Source organism: Myotis nattereri (genome assembly GCF_964212035.1).
Source record: "Myotis nattereri genome assembly, chromosome: 3".
In the NCBI taxonomy this organism is placed as follows: Eukaryota; Metazoa; Chordata; class Mammalia; order Chiroptera; family Vespertilionidae; genus Myotis; species Myotis nattereri.
In genome coordinates this window covers 3,946,648-3,973,300 of record NC_138077.1, presented here as the reverse complement: position 1 = coordinate 3,973,300, position 26,653 = coordinate 3,946,648, and the positions used below count along the sequence as shown (strand labels likewise).

The window sequence follows — 26,653 nt, the reverse complement described above, 5'->3', positions numbered from 1 at the left end:
TGGGAGTTTCTGCTGATGTGAGGAGATGGGTTAGATCAGGGCTTTCCTGTCGTGTGAATATCTTGCCTAACCAGAATACTCATGATGGAGGAACGTTATTTATTTCAGAGAGAGAGAGAGAGAGAGAGAGAGAGAGAGAGAGAGAGAGAGAGAGAGGAACATCAGTGATGAGAGAGAGAGAGTCATGGATCGACTGCCTCCTGCATGCCCCACACTGGGGATGTGTCCACTATCAGAATTGAACCCAGGACCCTTCAGTTCCCAGGCTGACGCTCTATCCACTGAGCCAAACCAGCCAGGGCGGAATCTCTTTATTGAATTAGGGAACTGTTTCCTTTTTTATTGTTTTAATTTTTTAAAGTATATTTTTATTGATTTCAGAGAGGGAGGAAGAGGGAGAGATAGAAACATCAATGATGAGAGAATCATGGATCGGCTGCCTCCTGCACGCCCCCTGCTGGGGATCGAGCTCACAACCTGGGCATGTGCCCTGACTGGGAATTGAACTGTGATCTCCTGGTTCATAGGTCGATGCTCAACCACTGAGCACCCGAGCCGGGCCATTGTTTTAAGTTGTTTTAATTTTGTATGCTGTCTCTTTCCAGCCCTCCTAAGTCTTTTTGGTTTTCTGACCAAACATTTTTCAAGGGTATAGGTTTGTTTCTTTACCATTTTTCCCGCCCATTTGTCCCTAAGATGCATATAAACAAGCAATCTGGACACTGGGACAGATGAACATGGGCGACCAATCCGGTTTTCTCTAGGTTGCAAACCACATGGATTTGTTTGTGGAGGCCTAATACATGTTCGTCTTCTCTTTCTCTGTGCAAATACGGTAACTATGGTAACTGCACTCTCAGAAAATCCACTCTACAACCCGACTTCCTAGGGCCGTATTTCAGTTTTGAAGAGCGAACTTTACCGCCCGGCGCACAGACTTGGACTAGAAAATTGATTCGGCACCGTGGTGACCGTTCCTCCGAGCTGCACAGCGGGTCTGCTCTAAATTGGCCCCACTGCTGTCATAAAATCCGATACTGCATGCATCGCTCCAGGAAAAAAGGCGATATGATGCAGCTTCAAAAATCAGATTCAGGGGATTAGCGTGTCATCTCTGATCCCAGACGACTTCCAGTCTCTGGGGCAGGGCCACCGCTCTCTCCTCAGGCCTGTGTCACGACGATACCTCGCCGCCGAGATCAACCAATAAATCGCATCACAGGCTGGTTGGTTTCCTCTTGCCCTGTTGGATTTCATAGCCTTCATCTTTGCCATAAATCGAGTAATGATGTAACCCAGTAAGGGGAGGCTAAGTACTGCAGCCACAGCTGCACAGTAGGTGGTGGCCTGGCGGCAAGGGGTGCCCGCGGCGCTGTTGCCATCCGTCACCACGGGAAGAGGGGGTCTGCGGCCCTGGCCGTGCCGGGCAGGTTGGCAGGGACATTTAAGGCCGTGGATTTTGCTGACATTAGGTTATCAGAGGGGCACGGAGTTCGGCATGAAATGCAGATAAAATCTCTACAATGGATTAAAAAATATCTCTACATATATCTCTACATATATCTACATATATTTATATAAACAGGGTGGACAAAAGTAGGTTTACAGTTCTGAGTACACAAAACACAGAGTTTATTCTTGATTTATTACTTGTTAATTATTGTATTTTCCATACAAGCAACCTACTTTTGCCTCACCCTGTATATTGTATATATGTATATTTTATTGAATACTAATTTTATTTGTTTAAAAATTTTCAAATTTTTAATTATAGTTGACATATATTAGTTTTAGACATACAACATAGTGATGAGACATTTCGGTAACTTGTGAAGCGATCACCCCAATTAGGCTAGTACCCACCTGACACCACACGGAAATAGAGCTTTTTCTTGGTTAACTTGCCACGTGGCAGAAGTGGTCCCCCTTCACGCAGAGTCCCACCCACGGCTTGAGGACATTGCTTGTGTCCTCTGTTGTGGGGCCGTCCTGTGCCTTGTCGGGTGTTAGCTGCCTCACCCACTAGGTGCGAGTGGCGTCCCCTCCCGCTGATCGCCCAGTGAGAATCTGATCTGGAGGAGCTGTGAGTTCCGGGACGTTTCTCTGTTGTAAGACACAGACCTTTCATCGATAGGAGGCGCTGTTTCAGTGTTAATCACATGGCACAGCCTGAACTGAGTGCCTGAAGTTCCCGGTCTTAAACTCAGTCAGGTGAAGGGGGATGTGGGGCAGGCCTTTCCCGGGTCCCCCCAAGCCACGCATCTGCCTGGATTCCTGCAAACACACTTAAAGGCGGCTCGGAGGACTGCCTCCCCGGTTGCTTCCCAGTGGCTATGGCCACCAGGGAGAGTGGGCCTCCCGCCGCACCCCGTGCGCCTGCCGGTCAGTGGTGACTCCACGTGGTTCGCAGCACACCATGCTTCTCAGGGTCGGTCAGCCATATACTCGTGACCAAGTGAAGTGACTTGCCCAAGGCCCCCAGGCTGGTCAGTGGGAAAAGTTGGGACCTGAGAGAGTTGCTTACTGTCCTGGGCCGTTTCCACCGTGGCCCCTCGGCCCGGCAGCCACGGTTTTCCTGGGCTCTCCTGAATCTTCTTACTGCTTGGCGTTCCCTTCTACATGTTCAGGTTCAAAGGTATATCCTGTCGCTAATTAGAAGGATTCACGGCCGCGTTTTCAGAAACACTGCCAGACACCGTTTTTGTGAATGTTCTGAGTGCCCCCCCTTATGGAGTGGTGCCTCCCCCTCAGGTGCACCTGGAACTACCTCCCAGCTCTGCAGTCGTGCAGACTGAAGAAGACTTCAACCTGCTCAAGTCCAGCAACACGAGGAGGTACGAAGTCCTGAAGGAGATCCTGACCACCCTCGGCCTCAGCTGTGACGTGCAGCACGTTCCTGCCTTAACGCCTCTTCACCTGCTGCTGGCGGCGGAGGTGAGTGTGCTCAGCGGAAGGCCACCGAGGCGCCCTTCTCCAAACAGTCACCCTGGCCCTGGCCGGTGTGGCTCAGTAGATAGAACGTCGGCCTGCGGACCACAGGGTCCCAGGGTTCAATTCCGGTCAAAGGCACGTACCTTGGTTGCAGGCTCCTCTACAGCCCGGGCCCTTGTTGGGCGCGCACAGGAGGCAACCAGTCAATGTGTTTCTCTCACATCGATGTTTCTCTGTCTTTCCCTCTCCCTTCCACGCTCCCTAAAAATCAATGGGAAAATATCCTCGGGTGAGGATCAACAACAACAAAAACGGTCAGCCTTGCCCTGACTCGTCGTGGCAGTGGGCTTCCACTTTGATTTCTGTTTTTGATTTTTCTGTTTGGGCCTCTGCACAATCTTAAAGATGTCCCAGTGTAACTAATGTATTTGGCATCTGCATCACAGGGAGGGCGAGAAGACGGTTAGAATGTAGAAGGTGTTCAGTCTTAAAATTCTGGCCCGTCCCACGTTAAGGGGAGAGGGTCACTGTCTGATGTGCCAGGAGGTACTTGGAAACCACAGTTACGCGCTTGGGATTAAAAACCGCCATTTGATGTGGACCCTTCTCAGCGAATCTCTGGAAGGGAGCGTCCCCGGTTTTGTTTTATTTTTGTGCTGACGCCTGCCACCTTGTGGCCAATCCTAGCTGTGTCTGCCAGGAAAGGGCCTGAGCCGGGAATGCCTGCGGGCATTTGCCTGGCCTGGTGTCTGCATTGGATGCCTGTGGTGGGTACCTGGTTTGAGCAGGTTGCTAAGCCCAGGTGAGGCTTCTTGCCAGGCTGTCAGTTTCTTATTAATTGTGGCAAATTATTCTGTGGGTCTGTTTCTGTTGCCTTCCCTAAATAGGGGCGGGGGTGAGTTTAGTGACATAACCGAGCAGATTCAGCAAATACCGACTAGCCCAGGTGACTCTAAACACCACACTCACCTGCTTTCCCTTGAAGAGAATGCACTCTATCTCCTACCCCAACTTTTAAAAGAGGAGGAGCCCTCCTTGGGTTACACTTTGTCCCGTGGCAAACTTGCTGTGCAGAGCAGAGCTGTGAGCCTCCCGTGGAGAAGAGAGACACAAAATTTGGAGCATTTAAGAGTAGGATTTTTAGTCCTAACCGGTTTGGCTCAGTGGATAGAGTGTTGGCCTGCGGACTGAGAGGTCCCGGGTTCGATTCCTGTCAGGGGCATGTACCTTGGTTGTGGGCACATTGCCGGTGGGGAATGTGCAGGAGGCAGCTGGTCGATGTTTCTCTCTCAATGATGTTTCTAACTCTCTATTCCTCTCCCTTCCCCTCTGTAAAAAATCAATAAAATATATTAAAAAAAAAAGACTAGGATTTTTATAGGAGTATTTGAAGACTAGATGAAATAACATATGTGGAAGTTCTGTGTAAAGAGTACAATTATTATTATTTTAAAAATATATTTATTGATTTCAGAGAGGAAGGGAGAGGAAGAGAGAGAGAGAAACATCAATGATGAGAATCATTGATTGGCTGCCTCCTTCACACCCCCTACTGGGGATTGAGCCCACAATTTGGGTGTGTACCCTTGGCCAGAATCGAACTGGGACCCTTCAGTCCACAGGCCAAAGCTCTATCCACTGAGCCAAACCAGCTAGGGCAAGAGTACAATTATTGATATTAAGATTAGATTGTTGAGAGGTTAAATTACAAGAGTCTAGTGCTTCTAACAAGTGACTGGTGATATAGGTAATGATTTTAATTTAAAAATTAATAAAGCAACAGGTGCTTTTTTTCCATCTAAGAACATTCTTTTACTAGAGGCCCGGTGCACGAATTCGTGCACCAGTGGGTCCCTCGGCCTGGCCTGCGGGATCAGACCAAAACTGGCTCTCCGACATCCCCTGAGGGGTCCCGGGTTGCGAGAGGGCGCAGGCCAGGCTGAGCAACCCCACCGGTGCACCATCGGAGCCGGGGAGGGACGCAGGAGGTTGGCCAGCCAGGGAGGGACCACAGGAGGGCTCCAGGGCCTGTCTGGCCTGTCTCGCTCAATCCCGATCGGCCGGACCCCAGCAGCAAGCTAATCTACTGGTTGAAGCGTCTGCCCCCTGGTGGTCAGTGCATATCATAGCGAGTGGTTGAATGGTCTTAGCATATTATTAGCATATAACGCTTTGATTGGCTGAATGGACGACCAGATGACCGGATACTTAGCATACTAGGCTTTTATTATGTAGGACTAGAGGCCTGATGCACAAAATTCTTGCAAGGGGCTTGGCCATTGCAGCCGCCGTGGCTTGCCTTGGCCCTTTTAGCCACGGCAGCTTGCTTCGCCCTCGCAGCCCCGGTTTCGTCCAGAAGGTTGTCCAGAAGGACGTCCGGAAAGTCGTTTGGCTGTCCATTCTAATTAGCATATAACGCTTTTGTTATTATAGATTGAATTTTCATTACACAGCGTCTAGTCAGTCTGCACGCTTTTTAATGGGTGCTTCTGAGAATTAATCGTGTGACTTTTGTTTGCACCTGTCTCAGGAAATCAAAGCTCACCGTCATTTATCTGTTTAGTGCATTCTGTTAATAGAAGGAAAAGCTCCACCTCCATCTATCTGGTGGCTGGAGTATAAAAAAGTATCAAAATTAAGCTGGTCCTCAGAGCTTCTGCTCTTGTAGACGACCCCCCTACAGACCTGCCATCTGGCGGAAGGGACAGAGCCATGTGGGCACGGGGAGATGGGACTGTCACTCTCAGACACCCCCCCCCCTTTCCTGGGCATGGAGGGCTGAGGCTGGACATGTGAGGAGGTGCCTGCCTTCCCCGGAAGCTCATGGCCAGGGAGGCAGGGAGCAAGACAGACCAGGGCTTGCCCTTGACCGCGCTCCCTGACCTTTCCCGGGAGTTCTGACCTTGCTGGTCTTGGGACTTGCCCCTCTAGACTCTTAGAGCAATGGAGAAGAAGGTGAGCCCAGGTTATCTTCCTGTGAGCAGAAGGTTGGGACTCGAGGCTTTTCCTGGGCCTCCTTTAGGGTGGCTATAACCCTACATACCGAAGGCTTTGAATCGGGCATGTGCTCACATTACTATACACAGCAGGTGCTTCCTCCTCTTGGGGATCCATGTCCCCCTGTGGATTGGTAACCCCTGTTCACAAACCATGGACATGAGATGCTTGAACACGATCAAGGCACGTATTTGTTCTGTAGACACGGATACTGCCCACAGACTTCAAGCCCGCCAGCCCCTGGACACATCTGACTTAGGAGAAGAGTAATATTTCGAGTCTCCGTTTGCTCTGGTTGATCTTAGATGTCTACTGTGGCCTCCTTTTCCCTCCCGACGGCTTCTCTCCGAGTGCTTGCACTTAGGGAGCCCGAGGAGCCGAGCGAGGGAGGGCGTGTCCTCGTTTAAGAGTTGGGCTGTGCTGTGGGAGGGAAGGGAAGAGTTTAGGGCTTTAGAGCGTGTTTCCTGGGATACACGTTCTTACACGAATGCGAAGGTGGCTGCTCGCCCACCGTGACGGGCGTCCTGGGGCGGCTGGGGGGTTCCTGCTCTTCTCCTGACGCCGGGGCCCAGCCGTTTCAGAACAGCTCCTGGGCCCTGTGCTGGGGGCTCAGTGCTCGTAGAGACGGATGGCAGGTTGGGACTAGAGCCCTTTGCATCTGCTTTGCTTTCCCGCGGCCTTCTTAGTAGGTCTCATTGGTCCCCACGGAACGAAGTTGGCAGCGGAGAGTTCTTGGCGCCCTGGCACCCCGGGGTGTTACACGCAGCCGCAGCCCGCCCTTAGATTCATCCCCTGCCTTCTTCCCAACCAGTGCCTGCGCGGGCTCTCTGCTTCCTGCGAAATACTCCGTGACCACACGGTGTCGCTGCTGAGCTAGGCTGCTGGTCAGCAGACACCCTGGCCCCATAAAGCAGTTCCGAGGCTTAGTTTTTCCCTCGCGACATCACCGTGTGATTTCACAGTATAATTTAGTAGTTTTCCATGATGCTGGCGACGCTTTCTTCTGGGTCCGTAGCGATGATTTCAGTGTCACAGTTCGTAATATTCATCTTCCATTCAACATTGACTGTGTACGAGGTGCCGTTACAGGATGGACTATGAAAGAACCAAATATACACACTGGTTATCTAAATAGTTTCACTGCATGCCAGCTGTGTTTATACAGTTTGGGGCCGAGACACCCGCTCTTTATAGCAAATGGCACGGAAGATTTATGAGGTACCTCGCGCTTCCACATGACTGCGACATGAATGAAAAAGACTGGCACGGAATCCGAGTAGGAAAATGGGCCCAAAGTACAGTTGGCCCCTGGTATTTGCAAGGGGCGTGTTCTGAGTCCTTCATTGGCACCCAGACACCACGGTATCGTGTGATTTCCGCTGTAAAATCCCGTCAGCATGATATTGCGGTGTCCCCGTGCGTGATCAGACCGGGCAGCCAGTTCTTGAGGTGCAGGCTCCTGGTGGCCAAGCGTACCTCCTCTCTGACCGGGGTCTAGCCGGTTCATCGAGCCTCCCAGAGGCGGGATTGAAATTCGGGCCTCAGCAAATTTATGATCTGTCAAAGTAAACCAGTAAAACACATGAGCATATGCACACCACACACATGTATCCATAGACAAAAGACTGGAAGGAAATACAGTACATACACGGTATATTTTTGGGTGGTGGGCTAAGAGCAATTGTAATAGGCTTTTAAAACTTGCGTTGTATTTTTCAAATTTTCTATAATGTACATACATGTAAGAGCAAAACCAGTTATTAAAAATTAAAAACCAAATTACTCTATGTCAGTAGACTTTGAAGGCATTCCATAAATGGTCAAATCTTGAATAAGAGGCAAAAAGTCCCATATAGCCCTAGCTGGTTTGGCTTAATGGATAGAGTGTCAGCCTGTGGACTGAAGGGTCCAGGGTTTGATTCCGGTCAAGGGCTCATCCCCTGGGCTGAGGGCTCGATCCCCAGTAGGGGGCGTGCAGGAAGCAGCCAATCAATGATTCTCTCTCATCATTGATGTTTCTATCTCTCCCTCCCTCTCTGAAACCAATAAAAATATATTTAAGAGAAAAGTCCCATATAGATGTTGATATTGGTTTGATGTTTGACATCTGTATTAATTTTATGAAGAGTATTAGCTTTGTTAGTAAATGACTTATATTGGTGAGCGGCCGCTAGGCTTTACTGTGGCTCTCAGGCCCCAGGTGTCCCGGGCTCCTGTGGGTGGGAGGTCCTTCCTGTTCATAATTGGAGCGCCCCTCCACCCCCACTCCCCCCTGCTTGGATGCAGCAGTTTCTTGATGGAACCCCTTGAACTATTTCTCAGAGAGGACCACACGCGTGCTGACACCTGACGGTGAGTCCTTTCCGGCAGGTGACCTCCTTTCCGGGTGTGGGTGGTGCGCCAGACTCACGAGCCACACGCTGGACTCCAGGGTTCTGTGGAGCGAGATTTCGGGGCGGCCACCACTCTGGCCTGCCATTGGTGGTGAGGAGAAGTTAGCAGGAATATGCCTTCATTGTGGGGCCATGAGTGTGTTTATGAGCATCACCGATTTTATAGAAGAAACAATTCTTCCCCTTACAGAACCTAAGTCCAACTGAAAACCCCCTCTTGCTTCCATTTTGGTCTCTGCCAGGGACATGGCAGACAGAAGAGGGTGTGCAGTGGCGGCCCGTGGGGTCGGCCCCACACGGATGCGGGAACCCCGACGACGCAGACAGAACCTCAGCCTCCTCCGTCCCTGCAGAGCAGCTGCCTGGGGTCCCTTTCCATCCCCCAGCCCGGGCGGAGGAGGGGGAGGAGGAGGAGGGTGCCCAACCACCCGCTCGCCCCTTCCCCTGGGACACCCCGCTCCGGTCGGGGAGCACCGGGCTCTTTCTGAAACCGCAGAGCGGGATTCTTTGGAGCATTCCTCTTGCTGATCACTGAGGATGTGGGGGGGCCTGAGAGAAGCAGGCAGGGTGTTGGCAGCCTTGCAGGGCGATGTGGTTCCTTTGCCTTGGGGTCAAGGTGGAACTGTAACAAGAAGTGACAACGGGGTTTGTTATTAAAGCAACTGGCGGAAAATCGCCCTGTCTGTGTGCGTAACTGGTAGTGTTGCGGGATGGATCCGATAGGCTTCAAGACAGAAACCAGTCTCACGTTTCAGTTTGATTCAACCCCAAATCATTTGCCGTGACAACCCCCCCCCCCCCCATAACAGCAGCACTGCTGATCACGATAGTTTGATAGTCGTAAACATGTCAGAAAACGCCCGTCTGGTCCCTTCCACCAGGAATTCCCTTCCTGATGGTGTTGCTTTATGAAGAATCTTAGCCTCAATCGCACCGTACGGTTCTTCTTCCTTCTCCTGCCAGCCACTTCCTGTAGCCACACCGCATGCCTACTCAGTGTGTGACCTCGCTGCGGGAGTTTCCGGAACACGAGAGACTTCTCGTTCATGGCACTCCTGATAGCTCACCAGGTGCCTCACGCGTGCCGCGGTCTCATCGGCCTCACAGTGGAGAGCCTCAGGTCTGGTGCTGAACGCGTTAGAATTCTCTGGGTGTTTTTTTAGCGTAGCGTCGGGTGCGGAATGCTTCCTCCCTTCACCTTTAATCCTCGTCCTGCGCCGGGAATGTGCAGTGCGGGGAACTTCTGGTGTTACTCTAAATGCAGCTTAGAGACGAGTGATCAGAGGTCCCGGGTGGAGACGCCGGGATTCCAGGTGCGCCCTGAATAGCTTCAGACGAGCCAGCGGCGGACGCTGCATGGCAGCTTTTACCACCGGCCCCGGCGAGCCAGCAGCTGGCAGATTAAAGGCAGCCTTTCAAAGCTTCACGGCGATGAATGTTTGTGAGGCTCTTTCATGCCCCTCTGTCTCCTTTTTCCTTCCCTCGCCCTTTCCCTAAACTGGGCGCTTTTTGTTCATTTCAACTGACTTCCTGTTATCAAGCACAATACCTGTGGCAAAGGTGACGTGATGAGTTTTGACATTGAAGCAAAAGGAATGAATGACAGGTGGGGTGGTTTCCTTAGCTGCCTTTCTTCTTTTCTGGGGGGGCGGGGGGGGGGAGGCTTTTCAGCTACTGTATATACTGTATTCGTATTTGAACCTTGCTTCCACAGGAATGTGTCAGAGCAGCTCCTTTGGAGTGTAAATCCTGTGCTCACATCAGGCAAAGGCTGATGAGATGCGGTGGGAACCAGGCCCCCCTTGGATAGTTTTCCGCTGCCGCCTGGTGGTGTGAGGGTTTGGGGGTGCCCTGTGCCGCCCTCCTGGCTGGCCTGGGGAAGGACAGCTGCGTCTCTGAGTGGCAGGGACCTCTTCCCCAGCCGCCGTGTCCTAGGGTAGCGGCCTATCTCGGACGGCGGTTTCACTTCCTCAGACTATTGATATCCACCGCGGTGCAGTCACAGATTTGTGGATGGGAAGCAGGCGCTTTTGGAATAAAAAATCGCCCGGGACCAAATGTTCTGGCCTGAACATCAGGCCCTAATAGCTGCCATGTGTGCGCGGGCCGGGACGCGGCGGGAGCGCCCGGGGAGGCCGACTGAAGCTGCCTCGGGGAGTCTTGTAGCGTCTTGGTCTTCAGAGCAGATTTCTGTCTCCCAGGCCGAAAAAAGACATCCCGGGGCGGGGACCCGCACGGGTCCGGGTGGGAGGGCACGATCAAAGGCCCGCACCCTCCTTGTGGTTCGAGGGCGCGAGGCGTCCGGTCCTCGAAGCGAGGCTCTCAGCGACGCAGGGGGCTGGGGCCTGCTCTCCCCTGAGTGCCCGTTGTCCTTCGCTTTCCGGGATCTGAAAGGCAGGTGGGGCACCTGGTGTTTATGTCCATGCTCATCCCTTGAGAATGCTGCCCCAGGAACTGTGTCGCCTAGAAGAATGGTTTGTGGTGTTTCTGGGTTTCCAGACCGACGGGCAATTTGTGGAGCCGCGTGGCGTCGAATCCCCTGCCGGCGGGGACCAGCGGCGGCTCCCTGTGCGGGAGGCCGGGAGGCTTCTGGGCTTCCTCTGAGAGCCGGCCGCTGTGCGGCCGCGGGACACTCAGCCCAGGTTAGGGTCGGTCCGCCTGTCTGTCTGTCCATCAGTCTCTTTCTCTCGGAGACAGGAGGGTGCGAGTCACTTTCTTGGTTTTGTTCCTGTTCCGGCCCCGTCGCTGCCTCTGAGTAGCTGCCTCTGCCTGGCACCGCGGGGCCTGCCAGGGACCGAGCGCCCCTGGTTCTCCTCTGCGCGGTCCCTGCCTGTGTCTGCCTTTCTGAAGCCGTTTCCCCGGTTCTCTGCGCGGTCCCTGCCTGTGTGTCTGCCTTTCTGAAGCCGTTTCCCTGGTTCTCCTCTGCGCGGTCCCTGCCTGTGTCTGCCTTTCTGAAGCCGTTTCCCTGGTTCTCCTCTGCGCGGTCCCTGCCTGTGTGTCTGCCTTTCTGAAGCCGTTTCCCTGGTTCTCCTCTGCGCGGTCCCTGCCTGTGTGTCTGCCTTTCTGAAGCCGTTTCCCTGGTTCTCCTCTGCGCGGTCCCTGCCTGTGTGTCTGCCTTTCTGAAGCCGTTTCCCTGGTTCTCCTCTGCGCGGTCCCTGCCTGTGTCTGCCTTTCTGAAGCCGTTTCCCTGGTTCTCCTCTGCGCGGTCCCTGCCTGTGTCTGCCTTTCTGAAGCCGTTTCCCTGGTTCTCCTCTGCGCGGTCCCTGCCTGTGTCTGCCTTTCTGAAGCCGTTTCCCTGGTTCTCCTCTGCGCGGTCCCTGCCTGTGTGTCTGCCTTTCTGAAGCCGTTTCCCTGGTTCTCCTCTGCGCGGTCCCTGCCTGTGTGTCTGCCTTTCTGAAGCCGTTTCCAGGCCTCAGCTTAGGGGCGCCGTCAGTGGGAGACGTGCCGGTGTCACACCTGTGGCCGGTCTCGTTGCTCACGGGAGAAGCTCTCCCTCCCAAGGACTCCGGAGCTCACACCCTGTTCCGTCCCTTGAGCAGCGCTCTCCGTGCCAGCCCCTTCGTCTTTGGGACGTTCCTTTTAACCAGTGAACTGCCGCACGTCCAAAATGGAAACCATCCCCACACGCCATGATGTTTTGAATTTAATTAAAAAAGTCAATTTGCAATGAATATTATAAAAATAAACATGTTACTCACATTTCGGGTGTCCTTGACTATTTCCAGCTGAAAATTCTCACGAAAAATGATTTTAAAGTTGGTCCGGGCTGCCACTTAGGGAAAACATTTTTTTTTTTTATAGATGCGCCTGGCGGGTGGGGAAGGTCCGCCGCTTGCGTCTCCAGACGCTTATGGCGTGCAGTGGGTTATTTCTGTCCCTCAGTGGTGCCTGAGTCTTTCTAACCTTAACATGAATATGACAATATCTGTTCGCATGTTTGTCTTAGCTAAAGCTTCAGGAAAGGGCTGTCCGATGGCTGAGCTAGAACCTGCTCCCCTGACCCTGAGGACGAGGGAGACAGGCTGTCGCAGCGAGAGGTTGCTGCTCGCAGGGAAATAAATGGACTCTCCATCCACACAGCCTGAAACGCGATTTTGTTGCATGGGTGTGAGTTGTGTGTGTCTCCCGTGCGTGTGCCCAAGGGTGGGGAGAGAGAGGTTATGGTGAGGAGATGGGTGGTGGTAGCACTCACACCCCCAGATTTACATTCAGGTTCTCAGCAGAACCTCGTGGGCGATGGCCTGGCTGTGAGCAGCGGAGCCGGCAGGACGCTGGCCGGGCTTTGCCGGGGTCGGTGTCTTTCCTGAGCCCTGAGCTGTCCAACTCCCGGTTTAATCCTGGTTGCCGTCCGCAGGCAAAGGAGACGTTTGCGATACTGAAATGGAGTGTCCGTCCTAGAGAACAGGTGAAGCTTTGCCTTCTGCGCGGCAGGAAAGTGCTTGACGGGTTGTCTTCTTGTCTTTGAGCAAAAATGAGCCCCACCCACAGGGCTCATCACAGGGACTGAGCGAGGGCTCCACGCCCCCCTCCTGCTCTCAGGCTCCGTAACTAAGGAGACACGTCTTTTAAAGGGAAACACTGAATCGTGGTTTCATAAATGGAAAAACAATGGTTTATCTTTTGGGGGGGATGGGATGGGAGAGTGGGGCATGTCCAGACTCTGCCAGCCTAGAATTGCCTAGATTGTTCTGGAGTACTGCTTCCCGTGGCGACCTCGATGTACGCGACGATTTACAGGTTTTGTTTTGTTTTTGGCTCTTGAGTCCATAAAACGTTTTAAAGGTCAAAGGTCGTCGTTTTGAAGATTCTCCTCTTGGAGGGTATTTTCCTCCCGCGATGATGGGATTAGGTGTCTCAGATTCGCTCAGTGGGTTTGTCACAGACGATGGCTTTTTAAAGGACAGCCGCTGCCTCTGAATTCTCAGTCGCTGCCCTCCTCTCTTCGTTTGGGGGAGGGTCGATGACGTGACCTTTCACATCTTTTCCCGGACTCTGCAGTGTCATGCTGGTTCCAGGAAGCAAGTGGGTGTAAAACAAACAAACAACAAAACAACCACACACAAAAAAAAACCCCCAATTTATTTTATTTTATTTTTTATTTTAAAAAATATGGAACGCTTCACGAACTTGCGTGTCATCCTTGCGCAGGGGCCATGTTAATCTTCTCTGTATTGTTCCAATTTTAGTATATGTGCTGCCGAAGCGAGCACAAAACCCCAAAATTTTAAGTAGTTCCTTTGATGCATTCTTTTCAAAAAATGTGTGATTATAACCATTTTCATTTTAAACTGGAAAATTTGATCACCTCCATCCACAGGTCCGCTCAGCACAGTGAAGGGAAGTTATGCTTCTGCTTTTCCTATTGCAGGCTCTTTCTCCAGCCACTCTTCCCGTTAACTTAAGCATTACCGGTGCGACACAGAGTAGCAGCCTCAGACGCACAGACCTGGTGTGCTTTTCAGGTTTGTGTGCCCCGGGCGGTTCTCCGATCACGGTGCCCTCACGTGTGTCGGAGGTTTTCTTCCCGCTCACGGGCATCCTCGCTCCGCCACGTGGTCACAGCACGGGTCCCGCCTCGTGGCGCTGCGTCTGACAGACTCTGGCCGGCCACCACGAGCGCAGGGCACCCTGAGTGCTTCTCCCTGCGTCCCCGGCGGTCGGCTCGGAATGTAAGGCCTCTCTCTCGGGCCCTGCTCAGACACAGTCTCGTTGGACACCTGGCAATACCGTGGTAGGTGTCCTTATGGAGAAGTAACGAACTCGCACGGGTAGGTTAATATTTTCCTTATATTTAAAAAAACATTTTTTTATTCTTTCCTGCAATTGTATGTACAAATAAAAAAAATACAGGGTGGTGCTTTTTCTACAACCAGTGAATTTTGTTAAGCTACCCGTCCTGGTGAGTACATGAGACACAGTTTATTCTGGCATTATTATTAGTTATTGTGTTCTTTTCCATACAAACAGCTATAAACCCACTTTAACAAATATGTTTTTGTTGATTTCAGAGAAGAAGGGCGAGGGAGAGAGAGATAGGAACATCAATGATGAGAGAGAATCATGGATCGGCTGCCTCCTGCACGCCCCCTACTGGGGATGGAGCCTGCAACCTGAGTGTGCGCCCTGACCGGGAATGGAACCGGGACCTCCTGGTTCATAGGTCGATTCTCGGACACTGAGCCACACTGGCTGGGCTGTAAACCTACTTTTGCCCCGCCCTGTATCTCATAGAAAATTTCCCCCATACAAAAAATAAACAGACTAATGTCCTGACCCCTGTGTGGTCAGCGAGCTACTTCACGCTTTTCCGTTCTGGCCAGTGTCATCCATTCCTACCCGCTCCTCCTCCTGTATTATTTTGAGGCAAATCTCAGATTGCATCGCTCACCTGTAAATATTTTAGTACGTGCTTCTAAAAGATCAGAGCGCTATTTGAAAATCCAACCAAATACCACTGTCACACCAGAAGCACAGTTCCTTCAGATAACCCCGCAGGCAGCCAGCGTCCCAGTTTCCAAGGGGACAGACATCTTTGAAGAGGGGCTGCCTCACCCATGCACCGGGGTCCTTCATGAAATAAACCCAAGAAAGAAGCAACGAGATCTGAACCCCTGAAACTTTGGGGGGAAGTGATTTAGAAAGTCGATTTCTGTGCCTCTTTTGATGCCATATTTTACCCCTGTTATTAGGCCATTCTGAAAATGACAACAAATAGCCATTTGTAGTAACGTGCAAAGCCACCCAGCACCTTGAAATGGGAGTTTTGTTCTGCTCCTCTCCCCGTTCAGAACTAACGGGAGTCCCTCACCCCCTCTTTTCTGCCTGCGCAGCCCTGGTTTCCCGGGGAGGGGCGGGGGCGGCATTGATTTCTGCTCCGTATGCTTTCGCTTCAGGTTGACGTTTAGCCTTTGACCCGGCCACTTTCTTACAATAAACAGTTTGTTGATGAGAGCAGCTGCCCCGCAGATTGTTTCCAGATGGTTCTCCGGCGGGGGACAGCGTGCACCTTACGGAGAAGTCGGCTGGGGCTGCGGCTCCTCCCACGCTGTCTGTCTGCCTGTCTGCCTGTCTGTCTGTTTGCCTTTGAAGCCGGCTGTCAGCCTCTGAGCGCTGAGCTGTTTATATCGGGGAAACAGTGTGAATCCGGATCGGAAATCGGGTCTCACCGTCTTGACTATTTGATTTTATTCTCCGAATGAATGATAGCGTTTTCTAGAAGTTTCTGCCAGATTCCTTACATTGCAGTAGGAATTCCTGGCGTTCGGTATGTGGGAATGTGTGTGCCGGGGGTGCCATGTGGGGGACTGGACAGGACATACTTTATTTTGTGTAGAAACCCCGGCTCCTGGCCTATTTAAAAGAACAAGGTAACTCTCGAACTGTTACTATAGTGCCCTTTTGAAATAAGTTCTATTTTTTCTACTTTTGAAAAACAGTACTTTAAAATACATATATATGTGTTTTTTAAAAAAATATTTATATTGGTTTCAGAGAGGAAGGGAGAGGGAGAGAGAGAGAGAAACATCAGTGATGAGAGAGAATCATTGATCAGCTGTCTCCTGCACGCTCCCTTCTTGGGATCGAGTCTGCAACCCAGGCATGTGCCCTTGACCAGAATCAACTGGGGACCCTTCCGTCTGCAGGCCGACGCTCTATCCACTGAGCCAAACTGGCTAGAGCATTTTTTTTTTTTTTTTTAACGAAAAGGACGGGTACCCTGATGACTTGGTAATTTATGCGGCTCTGAGGTGCCCCTTCCTTTGGCTTTCTGCTGCTCCCCCAGCCGCCCGGGCTGTGGCCTGGCCTGGACTGGCCCGCCTGCCGCAGCAGCCTTCATTAGGGTCAGACTTCCAGCCGCGGAGCCAGCACGTTTCACCAAACTGGCCACCAGGGGCTGCTGTCAGGACGGTGAGGCTGAGCTCACCTCCCCGGGGGCGAGTTTACTGTTTCTACAACCAGTAAATTTTGTTCGGCTACCAATCCTGGTCTCCCAGCTCAGTCTCACCACACAGCCTCCGGTCCCCAGGCCCGCGCACGGCGTGTCCCTCCAGCCAGGTATGACGTGGGCCCTGGACGCCGTTCAAGACCTGAGATGAAGACTTGTGTGTTTCTCAGTCAGTGCCAGGAAGCTGTTATTGACACCCCGAGTCCACACGCACTGCAAGGCTTCGCGCAGCGCTCTGGCTCTGTGCTCGGGGAGCGGACTTCCTGCGTTTGGACGTCAGGGTCCGGCCTCCGGAGGAATGGCCCTTGGTGATCAAAGCTCGGTTTTTCTGGAAGGTGTTCTTGCCCGGAGTGGCCTTAGCAACTCCTTCCGAGTGTAGACAGCTCGGAGGGTCCTGCTGACCCACTGAGGTGTGAAATGCTAAAAGGAGTTCTTGGTGGTGGTTTTTTGATTTATTTTTTTTTTTAACAAAAATTGTATCTTTGATGATTCCAGGATAAACAGCAGAGCAGAAATGTACAGCGAATATCAGGGCTGACAGGTGCCTTGGAGTTTCTGGAGCAAATTCCTTCATTTCCTCCCAACTTCTTACTTAAGGAAAATTAAAACGTAAGAGAGGCCGAAGGGATAGGCCACAAACCCCACGCGGGCCCCCCCTGACGCACGCCTGGCTGACATTTAGGTAAAGAGGGCTCGGCGTTTTTTTGAAAGATGCATGTTACTGCCTCTCTGAGCTCAGGACCTAGTGCAGCTGTGCCCGAGAGCGCGCGCTGTCACTGTCTTGCCTCCAGGAGTTGGCGGGCAGGGCCAGGGGCAGGGGCAGGGGCAGGGGCACTGTTTCCGCTCGGCCCTGCCTTGTTTCCTTTCGCCGAAGTGAAGCCAGTGGCCTGCTGGTGTGCGATGGTCCTGGGTGGCCGGGGTCGCCCTCCTGGGCTACGGGCACATCCCGTCTTCACCTGGGCCAACATGTCTAAACTTCTTACAATAGAATATATTTTAAAAGTGCTGTATTTTAGAACATAAAACGCCTTCGAGCCTTATGCTATGAGGGCCACTGGTGGATCATTTATACCCAACAAAGGCCCCTGATCAAGGAAAATGCCACCGTCAATCACGTCATGAGTTATAGGATTTAAAACTTTTCTTTCAGCTTTTTTTTTTTTTTAAGATTTTTTAAAATTTTTTTTTTTTTTTTTGAGAGAGAGAGAGAGAAACATTGATGTGAGAGCGAAATATCGATTGGCTGCCTCCTGCACACCCTTACCATGGATCGGGCCTGCAACCTGGGCATGTGCCCTGACCGGGAATCTGAGTGGCAGTCCTGGGTGCACGGGAGAATGCCCAGCCAGCTGACCCACACTGGCCAGAGCTCCGACTGCTTCGAGGAGCTTTTTTTTTTTTTTTTGTAAAGGTAAGTAGTGTGCAAATGCTCTGGTGTTATTTACGTGAGTGTCTGCCTGCCCCGTTAAACTGCAATCCAAGGCCACTGGAAGGCAAGGACCACATGTTGCCAATCTTCGCATCACTTTCCCAGAGTTCTGCCCACAGTAGGCGTTTAGTCAGCGCGTGTTGTTAGGACATTAGAAAGCGCTCGGCTTTCCCACGAGCACACTGTGAAGCGCTTCCCCGCTCCTGTGGCGGGGAGACCCGCGGGCGGGGGTGCAGGCTAGCGCCAAGCAGCCCGGCAGCTCCCACTCCCACCCCGTCGGTCTCGCTCAGTCACCCTCTATTCAGGAGGAACGGGAGTTTCGTAAACAACCGTGTTCCGCAGTCGGAAAGCATCGGCTGTTGCTGTGCCTAAGGAAAGCTGACAAGGCGGAGCTCGGGGAGGTGGGGGGAGCGTATCGTTAATTGACGTGCTTCCCAGGTTAGACACGGTGCCAGTGCCCTGGCCGGTCAGCGGCTCCTTCCCGTGCGCGAGCGGCCCTTTCTGCTTCGAGACTCCGTAGCCCGTCTCCTTGGGGTGCGGCGAGCACGTCGGCCCTCCCTGTGCCCACGGAGGCAGTGCCCCGGGCCCCACCCCAACACCCCATGTGGTGTTCCCTGGGGCTCTCGGGACGTCCCAGTGTCATGGTGACAGCATTGAACAATGGACCTTTGTTAAATAAGTGGACTGGATCGCAAGCTCTGGGCTTTCCCTAAATCCTCTTCAAACGGCCACTTCTCTTTTCGGGCACCATGGTATCTTAATAGTGCACCCCTAGAGTTGCTGTTCTAATTTCTACTGAGGAGCAGACATTTGGGACTAAACATTGAATCTTGAAGTGAGAAACATGAAGACACTGAGCCCTGGCCGGGTGGCTCAGTGGGTTGGAGCATCAGAAGGTTGCGGGTTCCACTCCTGGTCAGGGCACATACGTAGGTTACAAATTTGATCCTTGGTCGGGGCACGTGCAGGAGGCAACCGATCAATGTTTTTCTCTCTCTCTCCCCCACCTTCCTCTCTCTCTAAAACAAACAAAAACCACCCACACATCCTTGAGTGAGGATTAAAAAAAAAGGAGAAGGGGCCAGAAGAGGCAGTGCCTCCCGCTGGTGGTGGCAGAGCGGGTGACCCAGTTCTGAGCCGGTCCCTGCCCCATGCCTAGCTCTCCAGAGGGTCAAGGCCGGGCCCACAGATTAGGGGCAGATTGTATAGGATGGTGGCCTCTGTGACCTCAATACCGGCCCTGCCCTGCGCTCCGGGCCTGCCGCCCGCTCAGCATCGTGGAGGAGGGGAGGTCACACCTGTGCCTGTGTGCGCCCACGTGTGTGCCAGCCAGGACGTGCCACCCCAGGGCGAGCTGGGCAGGGCGCCCCACAGGTGTCCCACCCGCACGGGGCTCACAGCGCAGAGCCTTCTTGGCGTCCCACGCCCGTCCTCGGCCCCGGGAGCCTGTTTGTGTTGGACGAGGACAGATGGCGGCGGTTCAGGCCGGCAGGCTTAATGAAGGCCCTGGAGACTTCTGCGGATGTGAGCCCAAACCCCGGCCCGGCCGCCAGTGGAAGTTAGCGCCTTTCCCGTAGGGCCGGTGGCTGCCTCTCTCTCTCTCTCTCTCTCTCTCTCTCTCGCTCTCTCGCTCTCTCGCTCTCTCTCGCTCTCTCTCTCTCTCTCTCTCGCTCTCGCTCTCTCGCTGTCCCCACACTCGCAGAACGGGTTTCACCTCTCAAACGAGCCCACTTGGCCCCGCGGAGGTGTGATGCCCGTAAAACCAGCCTTGTTAGAAATGACTTATTCATTACCTCGGTTTTACGGGTCCACCCAGCCTTTTGTGCTCTTTCGCTAGTTGGCAGGTAACAAAAACGGCAGTAAATCCGTGGCCTTTCGGAGCCTCAGCCGGAGCGATACCCTTACATAATAAAGGGAATGCAGTGTGACCGACATTTATTGAGTGCCTACTGTGTCCCAGGCACTGGGGGCCTGGAAGTGACTGTGCGAGTGCAGACTGAGAAACCTGGCCCACCTGCCGCAAATCCCTTTGGCGTCACAGGGGTGTCCTCTCAAGTCCCCGCTGGTCACCAGTGAAGGACCTGGGTGTGTGGAAGCTCATCTCGTTGCTGGGCCCACGTGGGGCCTCAGGGCTGGCTGCGGAGAGGGGTCCCTCCAGAGCGAGTGCCCTCGGCCAGCGCCCAGCCCCCAGCCCCCTTGGGCTCTCTCCCTGCCGGGGGGGTTGGCCACTGTCCAGGCTGCCCTGTCCCCTTTCCATGAGGTCAGCCCTGCTCTTACAGGAGCGTCGTCTTTTGATGATAAAGGTCTGCGGTGCGTGTCCTTATGGTTGTGAAGACGCTGAGTCAACGCGGAAGTGGCCGTGACACACCAGTTTGTAAACCACAGTAGTAAGAACAGGTTTGTTGTCATCTGTTCCTATTTCCTCCAGCGTACTTGAGAACGAGACAGCCCTAAAAACGAGCGTGTATTCCATGTCTGTGTGGATTCCTTTTCTGATTCACACACTGCTGGTTGCCGAGCAACTTACAGTGTTACAACTGAGGCACAACTCATCTGATTATGTGTCTCTGAGGTGGAGACCTTCAGAGGTGAAGATAAGGTGTTTCTTGGGAAGAGGAGGACCAAACCACAAACAGGTGGTAATGAATATTTCGAGTCTAACACCGAATCAGAGGGATGGCTGTGCTTCGTTTACTGAATCTTCTTAGACGGATAAATGTAGCCGAGGAGACGAGTGATGGTGAAATGGCGCTAACGGGACTGTACGTAGCACCCTGAGCGTCTCTTCTCTTCGCTGCACTCCGTTCTGGTGGGTGTGTAGTGGTACCTCATTGTGGCTTCAGCTCGTATTTCCCCGGTGACAAAGGGTGCTGGTATTTTTTCATGTACTCTTTGGCCACCTGATGTTTTCTTTTGGGTAGTGTCTGTTCCAACCTTTTCACTGACGTTCTAAGTTGAATTGTTTGTTTGTTTACAATTCTGGAAGAGCAGCAGTTCTTAATGCTCTTAATTTTTATGCAGTCCAGTTTATCATTTTTTTCTTTTATGGTTCATGCTTCTTTTGTTCTATCTGAGAAAAGCTTTACTTATCCCAAGGTCAGAAAGTTTTGCTCCTATAATTTTATTTTAGAAGTTTCAGAGTTTTTTACATTTAGGTCTATGATTTGTTGATACAATTTTTTTAAAAAGATTTTTTAATTGATTTTTTTTTAAAGAGCAGAATGGAAAGAGAGAGAGCGAGAGAGAGAGAGAGAGAGAGAGAGAGAGAGAGAGAGAGAAACATCAATGTGAGAGTGAGACATCTGTCAGAACCAGCAACCTTTTCAAACACAGGACGACGCCTAACCAACTGAGGCACACCAGCCAGGGCTCAGGTTAATTTTTGTATACATGCAGGATAAGATTTTTTTTATTTGTGTGTTTTTTTGCATATGGATGTACAATTGTTTCAGTACCATACCTTTTTTCAAGTGAATGGCCTTGGCACTTTTGTTGAAAATCAGTCAAACATATATTTGTGGCTCTGTTTCTGGACCCTGTTCTGTTTTAGTGATCTATGTCTGTCTGCACTCCAATACCACACAATCTTCATTACTGTAGCTTTGTAATAAGTCTTGAAAGATAAATCTTCCAACTTTTTCCCCCCCAAAATTGTCTGGGTCATTCTAGGTTTTTTCTATTTTTGTATATGTTTTAGAACCTGCTTTTCAATTTCTAAAAAAAAAACAAAAAACTCTCTATGCATTTGATTGGAATTGCATTGAATTCATAGATCAATTTGGAGAAGGATTGACATCTTAGTAATATTGAGTCTTCTAATTCATGAACATGGTATATCTCCTCAGTTATTTTGAGCTCCTTTAATTTTCAACTCAGGAGTATTTTGTAGTTTTCGGTGTACAGGTCTGGCACATATTTTGTTTAATTTGTCCCTAAATGTTTCAGGTCTATTAAAATGGTATTTTTGGAAGTTTCAGACTCCAAATATTCTCAGTTAATATATAGAAATACACCCAGTTTTTGTATATTGCCCTTGTATTTTGAAACCTTGCTGAACTCGCTTACTAGTTCTGGTACTTTTTTGGTAGATTCCTTAGTATCTTCATCATTGTGTGCAATGTGTTTCAGCAAGAAACAAAGGCACGTTCACTTGTCCTGCGAATGGCTAGTGATCGACTCCTTAATGCTGTGGTCAATTCAAAAGGGCCAGCAGTTATGTAATTATAAAAAATTCAGATTTTGGTTCTACCGAAATTGTATTTAATTAGCCTGAAATCTTAGAGAAAGGTAAAAACTAAATTCTTGAAATTCAAATCTTTTTTTAAAAAAACATTAATTAGAAGGTTTTTACGCATTCCGTTGGGGTGAAATTGATAGCAGTTGTTTTTTGTTTTCAATAGAACTAATTGGCTTCAAAGATTTCAAAGAGTTAGATGGATTTTGGATTGGGGTTGGGTAACACTACTTATGTCAGCCTATTTGCCTTGATATATATGATCCAAACCTTTTCGTCAACAGAATATCTACACTGCCGTAGTGGTCATCAGTAGAGTTAAGCCAAGAATCATGAATCCTTTTTCCTACATATGGCATCAGCTACTTGTACAGCTCTTCAGTCATTGTTGTAATTTGAGTGCATTTGAAGGGACATTCCAGGCAGATTTGCATCAAACAAATAGTGATGCTGATATTTCTTGCAACCAGAATTTTATTCTATTATCCAGAGATAACGGGTGTGGGAGAGCCTAAATGCTTCCTTTGTGTCCTTGGTTTTGATGGCTTAAAGTTGCATTCGACTATCATGAATGTAAATATTTATGGGTAGTATACGGTTATATTTCTTAAGAGGCTTCAGGCCTCATTTTATATCTTTTAGATTCTGTTTGTACTGAGTAATTTACTTGGCTCTGCGTAAGTCCTGAAAGATTATGTGAAAGAAGTATAAGAGAAAAACACAACATGTGCATTGCTTTCATCAATTTTATTTTTTGCATTTGTGCATCAAAGTATTGCTTTTGAAAACATAATTGGGAATATTACTTTCGTAATTAGTAGATATAGTAATCTATATATATAAAAACCTAAGTGACCATTACGACTGAATGACCTGAATGACTGGTCGACCAGTCGCTATGGCCTGCACTGACCACCAGGGGGCAGACGCTCAATGCAGGAGCTGCCCCCTGGTGGTCAGTGCACTTTCACAGCCAACCTCCCATGGCCAGTCAACCTTCCGTGTCCCCTCACACTCACCCCCCTCAGCTGGCTGGTCCAGATCAGCCCCTATTGCCAGCCAGGCCGAGGGACCCCACCCATGCACGAATTCGTGCACTGGGCCTCTAGAGTCCATGCAACACTTCCGTTATCTGGATGGTTTACCCTTTCACCTGGTGTATCTTTCGCTTGTGTCGTTCCCTTGTGACGACCAGCGGCCCTGGGAATGTGAGGAGGGGACTTCAGACCTGTCCACTCAACCCCTTAAGAGGGCTGACCAACACTTAAGGAGCAGAGTTGCTTTTAACTAGTGGCCAGCTCTGAGGTTTGGGGGTGTCTCAGTCAGTTCAGGCTGTGAAGCAGAATGGCATCGACTGGGTGGCTTGTCAAGGACAGAGTCATTTCTCCCGCTTCTGGAGCCTGGAAGCCAGGACCAGGGTGCCAGCATGGCTGGTTCTGGCGAGGGCCCTCTGCCAGGCTGACAGCCGGCGTCTGGTCGCTGTGCCCTCCCTTGGTGAGAGGGTGAGGGATCGCCCCGGGGGCTTTGATAAAGGCACTAACCCCATTGAGGAGGGCTCCGCCCCGCCCGCATGACTACTCCCCTCCCCAAGGTTCCACCTCTCGGTGCTATCGCCTTGGGGGGTAGGATTTCAACATGAGAATTTGGGGGGGCACCAGCCTTCAGTCCATTACCTGTGCCCGTCATTCATTCATTCTGTCTTCTTCCTCCACAGAGTGCATGCCCACGAGACAGCGAGCAGGACCGTGCTCGGAGGCTGAGCCGAAGGCTCTCGGCACCTCAGTGCCGGGTCCCCGGGGCCGCCTCCACCTGGGTTTTGGGTTTTCTCCCAGATGGGAGAACGCGTGTCCTCGTGGGGGAAAGTGGGAGGTAGAGGATTCCTAAGGAGCCCGAGAGCTGGAGAGGGCTTTGGAGAATTTAGGGTAGAAAGTGTGAGGGCTCTCCTCATTTCCTGGATCCTGGTTTCTAGCCGTTTATGTTTGTGGTTTAAGCACACTCAGCGTCCTTACTGCCTGTCGGATCATCGTTCCAGCGTTCAGAACACGCGAAGGTAGCGTTTATTGGTCATGACTTGGACGTGCTTATGCGACCTAGTGCCGTCTTAAGGAAAAGCTGCCCTCGCCTAACGTAATGCCGCGTTACGACCTTCCCATTTCTTTCTTTATGATGCAGGAAATCCGGGACCCTCTCCTGCGGTGGCTGGAGAGATGTGTGGATGCGGGAGGAGTGATAAAATCCAGCAAGCTCTCCCTCACCTTTGTCCCATCCTACACGCCGGAAATAGAGGTCACCCCAGCGGCTCTCCCCGTGGTGACTGACGCGACGGCCTTCTCGTCCGCACATTTTGACTTGGAGATCTACCGGCAAAACTTGCAGACAAAGCAACTGGGGAAAGTAATTCTGTTTGCTGAAGTGACGTCCTCCACCATGAATCTTCTGGACGGGTAAGTGGAGGCCCTGTGCAGATGAGTCCTACTGTGCGAAGGTTCGTTGCCTCTAACCAGCGCTGGGGAGAAGGGATAGGCGCATAGAACTAGAATGTTCCATCACCCCGTCAGGAAGGCAGGCGTTGCCCTGTCCCAGAAGACTCCAGATGCAGGAAGAGAAATGAAGTGCAGCTCTTTGGTCACAGGTTTGCGTTCTAAAGCATGGGTGGTTTCTGTGCCCGTGACCCCTTTTTTAATCAGGCCTTTCAGAATGTTCTCGGGGAAAAGCACGTTATGAAAAGACACGTTTAACAGGTGGCATTGCTGTTCAAGCTATCGTTTCGCTTTCGCGTTGCTGGCACCGGCGTTAAACATTTAGTTGACGTCCTTTGCGGGGTTGTCAGCAGAGCAGGTTTGCACGACGTGTAAGCTGTGTTCAGTTGAAACAGATCGGAGCTTTGTACTTCGCTGCGTTCCTGCCCAAGACATTTTTGGAGCACTCTGTAATCCCACGTGGATGTTCGACATTTATTAAAAATTTTCCTTTCAGTTCCTTCTGTTTCCTGGACATTGATTAAAGGTTAAAAAATGGAAAACAGATGAAAGGACTTGTTTAAACTCCCAAATTAGTCAGTATTAATTAATGCTCTTATTTTGAGATAGTTTAACAAGTAGGGTTATGGAGGGAATGAATAAGAAAAGCATCTTCCCTCAACATGGGACTAAAATGTAAGGAATGTAAGATCCCCCCCCAAAAAACCCCCAGATCCCCGGTTTCAGACACTTCCCCCTGTTAGATTGCATGGTTAGCTGCATAATTCAGTGTATGGAACATATGGGAATATTTGGCCTCTCAGTAACTTCTGGAATTTGATAGCATGTTGATATCAAACGGTGACGTTAGGATTTCTTGACCCTCATTCTCAAAGTCATGGAAATGGCAGCTTTGCTGAGTATAGAGGCTGCAGGAAAAGCATTCGTAAGGCAGCGATTTCCAACCTTTTTCCCCTCACGGCGCACACAAGCTAGTTACTAAAATCTGCGGCACACGATGTGGTTTTCGCTGATTTGACACAGAACAATAGGTATGATTTTTATTCATTCACATCGTACGCCTATTGTTGTGTTGGCTGTTGTCATTTTTTATTTGACAACCTAAGGCAGTGGTCGGCAAACGCATTAGTCAACAGAGCCAAATATCAACAGGACAATGATTGAAATTTCTTTTGAGAGCCAAATTTTTTAAACTTAAACTATATAGGTAGGCACATTGTTATTAACTTAATTAGGGCACTCCTAAGGCTTAGGAAGAGCCACACTCAAGGGGCCAAAGAGCCCCATGTGGCTCGAGAGCCGCAGTTTGCCGACCACGGGCCTAAGGGAAAACAGTCCGTGCCCCCGACTAGTCAGGTGTGGCATGTTTAAGAGTTCCTGCAGCACCCCGGGTGAACATCGCTGGTGTGGGGAATTGACAGAGTGGGGGAGCAGTAAGAAGGGGATATGAGCCGCGGTAACCACAGTTCTTGTTCACTGAGCTGTTTGTGTTGTCATAGGTACTTTCCCCACCGTGTTCCCATCTCTCCCCTCCCGCCATCCCCCTCACCCCCCCAAGTAGAGAAGATGCCTGTTCTTGTAGGGCAGTGGTTCTCAACCTTCCTAATGCCGCGACCCTTTAATACAGTTCCTCATGTTGTGGTGACCCCCAACCATAAAATTATTTTCGTTGCTACTTCATAACAGTAATGTTGCTACTGTTATGAGTCGTCATGTAAATATCTGATATGCAGGATGTATTTTCATTGTTACCAATTGAACATAATTAAAGCATAGTGATTAATCACAAAACAGTATGTAATTATATATGTGTTTTCCGATGGTCTTAGGCGACCCCTGTGAATGGGTCATTCGACCCCCAAAGGGGTCTCGACCCACAGGTTGAGAACCCCTGTTTTAGGTGGAACAGTCCTACTTGCTGTACAAACCTGTGATAATCTTTTGTTACTCAAATGAACAGTCTGTTATATTGAGAGGGTGACCCATTATAATTACATCTTCTGAAAACCCCCCCAAAAAACCAAGACCTGCCATTTAACACAAGATTTGGGAAAGTAGAACGTGGATGGAAAAACACTGGCACTCCCAGAGCTTTTTCGGTATTTCTGGGGACATAAGGGAAGATTACTTTATGTTGGACGATCTCGAAACATTGGAATAATGGTCTGTGTGCTCGTGTGGCGGGCAGTGGTTACCAGGATGCCTGTGGGCCCTGCTGGGGTGCACGGACCCAGGCTCCGTGCG

At 50.9% G+C, this 26,653-nt stretch overlaps 1 protein-coding gene across 1 annotated transcript in view; it reads left to right on the top strand.

The window, feature by feature from the left end:
* LOC308515820 (biotin--protein ligase-like) overlaps positions 1-24,908 on the top strand; it is a 41,452-nt gene extending 16,544 nt beyond the window's left edge. Inside the window, exons 5-6 of the mRNA XM_081086441.1 lie at positions 2,752-2,934; positions 24,102-24,908. Of these exons, the coding sequence (XP_080942567.1) occupies positions 2,752-2,934; positions 24,102-24,377 (459 nt within the window). The 3' untranslated portion in view covers positions 24,378-24,908. The remainder of the gene's footprint in view (positions 1-2,751; positions 2,935-24,101) is intronic.
* The last annotated feature ends 1,745 nt before the right edge of the window (positions 24,909-26,653 follow it).